The sequence below is a fragment of the Corvus kubaryi genome, unplaced genomic scaffold (assembly GCF_017639235.1).
Source record: "Corvus kubaryi isolate FWS band 111438036 unplaced genomic scaffold, C.kubaryi_AGA036_p1.0 36282, whole genome shotgun sequence".
Lineage (NCBI taxonomy): Eukaryota > Metazoa > Chordata > Aves > Passeriformes > Corvidae > Corvus > Corvus kubaryi.
In genome coordinates, this window is record NW_024580839.1 from 1 (window position 1) to 8,102 (window position 8,102).

General features: G+C 44.2%; 1 protein-coding gene across 1 annotated transcript in view; it reads right to left on the bottom strand.

Annotated features, from left to right (window-relative positions):
* Positions 1–67: 67 nt before the first annotated feature.
* Positions 68–8,102, bottom strand: part of LOC121660484 (zinc finger protein 638-like) — a gene marked incomplete at both ends in the record, with an annotated part of 18,592 nt that continues 10,557 nt past the window's right edge. Inside the window, 4 exons of the mRNA XM_042019848.1 lie at positions 68–496; positions 1,077–1,396; positions 2,481–2,519; positions 3,126–3,187. Of these exons, the coding sequence (XP_041875782.1) occupies positions 68–496; positions 1,077–1,396; positions 2,481–2,519; positions 3,126–3,187 (850 nt within the window). The remainder of the gene's footprint in view (positions 497–1,076; positions 1,397–2,480; positions 2,520–3,125; positions 3,188–8,102) is intronic.

Sequence of the window (8,102 nt, forward strand, 5' to 3'; positions counted from 1 at the left end):
AAAACCGGAATAAACCTCGAAGGTCTCTCCCCAGCCCATCCCCATCCCGTAATTCCACGATCCTCACCTACAGCCCGCAGGGAATGGGCAGCAGCAAGGATTTCCAGGGGGGAAATCCCAAGGAAAAGCTGGAAAAGGCAGGAATTGGAGCAGGAACTCACCCTGTTGTAGGACGCGGGATGAGCTTTGCTGCTTCCCGCTGCCGAATCCTCCTCCTTTTCCAGCTCTTTTTTCTGGAGCGCCTCATCAGTTTTGGAAGAGGAGGAGCTGGGTCTTGACAAGGCTGCTCCATCTTTTTTGGAAAGTTTGGGAGTTGAAGTGTTTTTTAAAGGCTTCTTGGAATTTCCAGGTGTCCTGCTTTGGGTTCCGTGGGATTGGGATTTGCCCGAAGCCAGCGATTCCTGCACGGCCGCCTGAAGGGATTTGTGTTTCTTGAACTCGGCCAGAAATCCCGGCCCCAAAGTTTTCATCACGGCTTCCAGAGCTGCTTTCCTGTCTGGGAACGGGAAAAAAGAAACCCAACAACAACAACAACCCCACATCCAGGGATGGGTTGGGTTTTTCCTGGATGGAATCCATGGGTTTGGTCCCTTTTTTTTGGGTTTTTTTTTTTTGTCTTGCTCTTTCAGTTTTGTCATCCAATCCTGAGCTAATTCCTGGGAAAATCTCGCCCGTGAGATCCATAAAAATCTCCAAGGGTTGGAAAAGGGGGAAAAATCCAAATGTTGCCTTGGGGAACATTCCTATGGGGAATTTCTCTGGGATTCTGCTCCTGGCTCGCTCACAGATGTCCAGAGGTACTTCCCAGCTCGGAGCCTTCTCCCAAATCCTGCCTTTCTTGGCTGCTTTAATTATTCCTTAACAAAATTCCTGACTGCTGCCTTTCTATGGAGAATCCATAGATGCTCACTTATGGATGGCTCATTCCCAATTTTTATCCAATCCTTAAAAAAAACCCCCTCAGGAACCTACCTGCTACTTTCCCACCTGCATTTTCCATCCCTCCCAACCTCTAAAAACTCTCGGAAACCCAAACCACCAAGAGGAAAAGGGAAAACCTTTGGGAATCGCGTTACCTTCGGAGCGGCTGGATCTGCGGGAAGAGCGGTCGGTGCTGGATGATCTCCGAGGTCTCGGGCTGGATCTCAGGAGATTCCGGGAACGTTGTGGGGATCTGGATCTGTGCCTGGGGCTGAGCCTTCGGATGTAGCGGGGGCTGCGGCTCCGGGGCCTCCGGAATCTGCCGGGACTGCGGGATCGGGAGCGGTAACGGTGCAGGGCGTAGCCGGAAGCTCCGGAACCTCTGGAGACGCTGGGTCGGGAATGTCTCCGGTTGGGGCTGGAGGAGCTGGAGCGGTGCTTGGGGGTCCGGTTCTCCTTCCTGTCGCCGGCATTCCTGAGGGGAAAAAGGGATCCGTGTGGGGAAAGGAAGGAATTGCTGGGAGAAGCGGGAAGGATGGGTTTGGAGAGGGGAAAAACGAGGGGAGAAATCGGGAGGTGGGTGTGGGGTTTTAAAGGGGTGTTGGGAGAGCTGGAGAAGGATTTGGGATACGGAAGAGACTCAGGGAATGGTGGGAAAGGTGGGATTTTGGGGAAGGATTTTGGGAGGGGCTGGGCTGGAATTGCCAGAGCAGCTGGGGCTGCCCCTGGATCCCTGGGAGCATCCAAGGATGGATTTGGATCCACCTGGGATAGCAGAAGCTGTCCCTGCCCATGGAAAGGGGGTGGAATTATTGGGATTGAAGATCTTTCCCAAGCCAACCTATTGCACAATTCCATGATTCTTCTCCTCATGGATTTTGCCCGAAGTTTTTTCTTGGTTTTATTTCTCTCTTTCAAGCTTTTTTTTGTTTTTTTCCTCCCCCCCCTTCCTTGTTCAGAACAGAGAGGCCTCAGCTGCAGCTCCCTGAAGGAATTCCAGCCACACACCCACACTCAGCTTCCCGGGAAATCCAGAGGAGTCATTAATGGAAACACCCCAGGAAAATCCCAACAATTCCAGCCCAAAACACAGAGAAATCTCAGACCACGAAAACAATCCAAAGGTGGTGAGAAGAGTAATTAATGCCCAGGGAGCTAATTAAAAAGGGATTAATCCGAGGTGGAAAAGAGGGAAAATGAAAGGATGAAGATGGGAATCTGTGGATTCCAGGGGTTTTCCAGCTTGCGGGAATGTCGTTTCCCCAAGGAATCTTTGGAAGTTGGGAAATAGGAGCCACCATTCCTCTGGTGAAACAAACCAGGAGGGATTAACTGGATAAAAAATTGTGGAATTTTAAGGTCCCTCCTACCCAAACCAGCTCGGAATTCTAAGGAATTTGGGACAAACCCCCCCCCCCCCCGAAATCCTGAAAAATCCCACAAAATTTTTTAAGGAAACGGTGACGTCGTCGAGAGAGCTTGGAGGAGATAACGAGGGAGACTAATTGCTGGGAGTAATTAATTATTAATGAACGAAGGGAAGGAATGCTACGAGGTACCTGTTGGAGGAGTGAGCCTCGGGATTCCACTCGGGATATCTGTCAAGGACAATGGGAAAATGTCAGTGGAAAAGGCAAAATTCCCAACCGAATCGGGATTTTTCCCGAGAAATATTCCCAGTCAACATTCCAGAAGCACCAAATGCTGCTTTCTGTTGATCCAGTGCTGCTCAGATGGGAATTGGATCCACCTGGGATAGCGGGAAATATCCCTGGATGGGATTTAAGGTCCCTCCCAAACCAAAGCATTCCAAGATTCTGGATCCAGCCTGGGAGAGCTGGGAATGTTCCCCTGGAGAAGGGAAAACTCCAGGGAATCCTCAGAGTCCCTAAAGGGGCTCCAGGAGAGCTGCAGAGGGATTTGGGAGAAGGGATTTGGGCCAGGAGGCAGGGAATGGCTTCCCAGTGGGAAAGGGGAGCTTGGGCTGGGATGTTGGGAAGGAATGGCTGGGAATGGAATTGCCAGAGCAGCTGGGGCTGCCCCTGGATCCCTGGGAATGTCCAAGGCCAGGCTGGATGGACTCGGATCCACCTGGGATAGTGGGAGGTGTCCCTGCCCATGGAATGGGATGGGAATGGGATGGGATTCCAGGTGGTCCCTCCCCAGAATCCCAGGATTCCCAAGGATTCCCGTTTTTCCCTTACTGTTGGCGCAGCTTGCGGCAGCTCTCCAGGTGGGCAGGGTTGTTCTGGTGCAGGATCCAATCCTGGAAAAGGGGGAATAAAAGGGACAGCAGGAAAAGCGGGATCAAGGTGGGAAACGACGGGATGGCCCCGAGCTCCGGCGAGGCAGCGGCGGTTTTGCATCTTCCAGCCTCGTTTTTACCTCAGGGAAAGTCTAAATTCCATGGAAAAACCAAGCAGGGAATTCCAAAAATTCCTTCTCGCCGACTGCTCCTGAATAAAATCTCCACGAACTCCAATTAATTCCATCCGTGAATTCCATTCCATTAACGAACCCAACCCCACACCCGCAGGCGTCGGCAGCACGGGAGCTGCTCCGGAGGCAAAAAATCCACGGAATTCCCGGGATTCCCAACCATTCCCAACACAATATCCTTCCCACTCCGGAATTTCCGCGCCTGGAGCTCCGGGAATGTTGAACCCAACTCATTCCAGAACCTCGGGATATTTTTCCCAGTGTTTTGTTTCCTAGGGATAAAGCTCAGGGAGGGATTGGGGAGGCTTTCAAGAACCCCCTCAGAGTGCTAAAAATGATGGGATTGAATTCCAGGGAGAATTCCCAAAAATCGGGAATGTGGGCTGGGAGATGGAGGAGGAGCAGGGGGATTCCTTGGGAAAGGCTGGGGGTGTCCAGGTGGGATGGGATTGGGGAATATCCTGGGAAAAACTGGAATTCGGAGCTGAAAAAATGCAGGGAAAAGGGGGGAATGTGGTCAGGGATTCACGGGGGGGGTTAATTAGGTAATGTTCTAATTAATGGAGTTCATGGGAATGCAAATGAGGGGGGGTCATGGGAATGGGTACGGTAGGGAAGTGGTGGAATTGATAGAGGGGGTTGAAATGCAATTAAAGGGGGTAATTAATATAAAATAGGGAATAATTGAGATAAAATAGGGAGTAATTAATATAAAATAGGGAATAATTGATATAAAATAGAGAGTAATTGACATAAAATGCAATCAAAGGTGGAATAATTGAGATAAAATAGGGAATAATTAATATAAAATAGGGAATAATTGAGATAAAATAGGGAATAATTAATATAAAATAGGGAAAAATTGAGATAAAATAGGGATTAATTGAGATAAAATAGGGAAAAATTGAGATAAAATAGGGAATAATTGACATAAAATAGGGAATAATTGACATAAAATGCAATCAAAGGTGGAATAATTGAGATAAAATAGAGAATAATTAATAGAAAATAGGGAATAATTAATAGAAAATAGGGAATAATTGAGATAAAATAGGGAATAATTGAGATAAAATGCAATCAGAGGTGGAGTAATTAATATAAAATGCGATCAAAGGTGGAATAATTGATATAAAAGAGGGATTAATTGAGATAAAATAGGGAATGATTGATATAAAATAGGGAATAATTGATATAAAATAGGGAATAAATGATATAAAATAGGGAATAATTGAGATAAAATGCAATCAAAGGTGGAGTAATTAATATGAATTAATGTTATCTATTAACCAATAAATATTATAATTAATGTGATGAACGTAAATGCAATCAAAGGTGGGATAATTGATATAAATTAGGGAGTAATTGAGATAAAATGCAATCAAAGGTGGAGTAATTAATATGAATGTTATAGATTCATATATTAATATTATAATCCATATAATTAATATAAGTGCAAAAAAGGTGGAATAATTGGTATCAACTATTGTTATATATTAATAAATATTAAAATTAATATCATGAACATAAATGCAATCAAAGGTGGAATAATTGATATAAAATGCAATCAAAGGTGGAGGAATTAATATGAGTATTATATATTAATAAATACTATAATATCATGAACATAAATGCAATCAAAGGTGGAATAATTAATATCCATTATTATTACATATTAATATATTAATATTATAATTTATCTAATGAATATAACTGCAAAAAAGGTGGAATAATTGAAATAAATTAATACTATCAATAAATATAATTAGTATAATGAACATAAATGCAATAAAAGTGGAATAATTAATATATATTAATATATTAATATTATAATTTATCTAATGAATAGAAATGCAAAAAAGTGGAATAATTAACATAAAGTGCAATAAAATAGGGAATACTTAACATAAAATTCAGCAAAATGTGGCATCATTAATAAAAATTAATATTCTCGATTGATATATTAATATTATGATTTAGATAATTAATATAAATGTAGTAAAAGGTGGAATAATTAATATAAAATGCAACAGAAGATGGAATAATTCATATAAAGTGCAATAAAATAGGAAATCATTCATATGAATATTATGGGTTAATATTGTAATTTCTGTAATTAATAGAAAAGCACTAAAATGGGGAATAATTAATATAAATGCAATAAAATGGGGAGTAATTCATATAAAGTGCAATAAAATGGGGAATAATTCATATAAAGTGAAATAAAAGATGGAATAATTAATATAAAGTCCAATAAAAAGGGGAATAATTAATATAAAGTGAAATAAAAGGTGGAATAATTAATATAAAGTGCACTAAAATGGGGAATAATTAATATAAAGTGCAATAAAATGGGGAATAATTCATATAAATGCAATAAAATGGGGAATAATTAATATAAAGTCCAATAAAATGGGGAATAATTAATATAAAGTGCAATAAAATGGGGAATAATTAATATAAAATGCAATAAAATGGGGAATAATTAATATAAAGTGCAATAAAATGGGGAATAATTCATATAAATGCAATAAAAGGTGGAATAATTCATATAAAGTGCAATAAAATCTGGAATAATTCCTATAAAATGCAATAAAATGGGGAATAATTCCTATAAAATGCAATAAAATCTGGAATAATGCCTATAAAATGCAATAAAATCTGGAATAATTCCTATAAAATTCCCATCCCACGGTGCCAGGGAGGGATTTTGGCTCCAGCTGCTGATCCAATGGTTTTTGGGAATCTCGTTCTCCTCTCCAGGTCTTCTCCAGCCAAATCCCTCTGGATTTTGGGATGTTCCTCCTTTTTGGGAATATCCCACTGCTCACACAATCCAAATCCCTCTGGATTTTGGGATGTTCCTCCTTTTTGGGAATATCCCACTGCTCACACAGAATCCAAATCCCTCTGGATTTCGGGATGTTCCTCCTTTTTGGGAATATCCCACTGCTCACAGAACCATCATGGAATGTTCAGGTTGGAAGGGAACCTCAAGATGATCCCATTATCCCGAGCTGCTCCAAACCCCATCCAGCCTGACCTCGCACATTCCAAGGATATGGAGCAGCCACGACTTTTCCAGGTATCCAAAGAAAACTCCACGCCCCCTAAAAGCAGAGGATCCCTTCCCATCCCATCCCAGCGGGAGGAAAAACTCCTCCATTCCCACCTTTCCACCCTAAATCCATCCCAAATTCCTCTCACTCATGGATCACCACCAAGAAACTCCGGGAGCTCCGAGCTCATTCCCAACAAAGGAATTCCCAGTGCGATTCTCCGTGGAAAAGATCAAATTCCCAGCATTCCACGGATTCCAAGAGCTGCTCCCTGGGTTGGAAGGGATTTAGGAAACACAACAGGTGGTAAATCAGGAAAAATCCCATCCCTGGCTTTGGGAACGCCGCGGATCCGCCTCATTCCGGACGGGATGGGAAGGAGGAATCGCGCGAAGGGCGCGGCGGAATTCCGGCGGAAAACGGAGCCTCTCCGTGGGATATGCATCAAATCCTTCCAGCTATTGAGGATTTGGGATTTAAAGGGAACAGCAGTGGGGTTGGACTCCACCTAAGCCAGAGCAGGATTGGGAGTTTTACCCGGAAAAAAAATGCTCGCGGCACAAAGATTTTTTGGGAATTCTCAAGCCGAGCATTGATTTTGCCTCAAATTCCTGTTTTAACGCCCCCGAATCCACCTTGCTGTGGGCTCCAGCCAACCCTGAGGATCCCACAGGAACATTCCCAGGATTTCTGAGGCTGGAAAAGCCCTCCTGGGATCAGCATCCAACGTCACCCCCAGCACTTCCAAAGCCACCACCGACCACAGCCCTTCCTACCCGGCATAAAAACGAGGCCAAATCCGGCAAATTCCGGCAAATTCCAACCTCACCTTTCATGGACGTCTCCACCGCCCCCAAATCCACAAGATTTTGGACCAGGCCTGTTTGAAAGTTTAAAACCATCTATTTTCCATAAAAAAAAAAAAACCCCCCAAAACCCTCTGGATGCAGGCGGGAGACAGCGAAATCTGTGGCTTCTGAACGAAAAAAAAACCACCTTAAAATGCTGAAAAGTTGGTAAAAGTGACCTTCAGGAGGGGTTTTGGGTAGAAAAGAGGCAGAAAATCCCATTTTTAGCTGGGGGCCACCCCAAATGTGGCGTTCTGCGGACACCTCGAGGCCACGTCCAGCCTGGATTTCATCGGAGCTCGTTAATTCCGGGAGATAATTAATTAAGAGCGGATGGGATGCTCTGGGCAGCAGCGGGAGGGGTTTCAATCCAGGGGAAATTCAGCCTGGGGAGATTTGGAATGGGCGAGCTGGAAGGACGATGTTGGGATCGCGTTCCGACGATGCGCCGCGTCCAAGTGGGAATTCTGGGATCGTTCTCCAACGGCAGGAACTCGCTGGAATTCCCTTCCCAAGGCACGGGAGGAGTTGGGTTGAGAGTGGATTAAAAGGATCCATGGAAAAAAGGGACCAACGACCTGACCTGGGAATGCTTCGTTGGAATTCTGTGTGCAGGGTCTTCAAGTAGGGGATAAAGACAAGGTTCATCTTCATCCCACGTTGTTCCAGAATCCTGGAATGCTTTGGGTTGGAAAAGATCTTCAATCCCATCCCATTCCCAATCCATCCTTGGGCAGGGACACCTCCCAGTATCCCAGCTGGATCCAAGTTCATCCCAGCCTGGCCTTGGGCATTCCCAGGGATCCAGGGGCAGCCCCAGCTGCTCTGGCAATTCCAG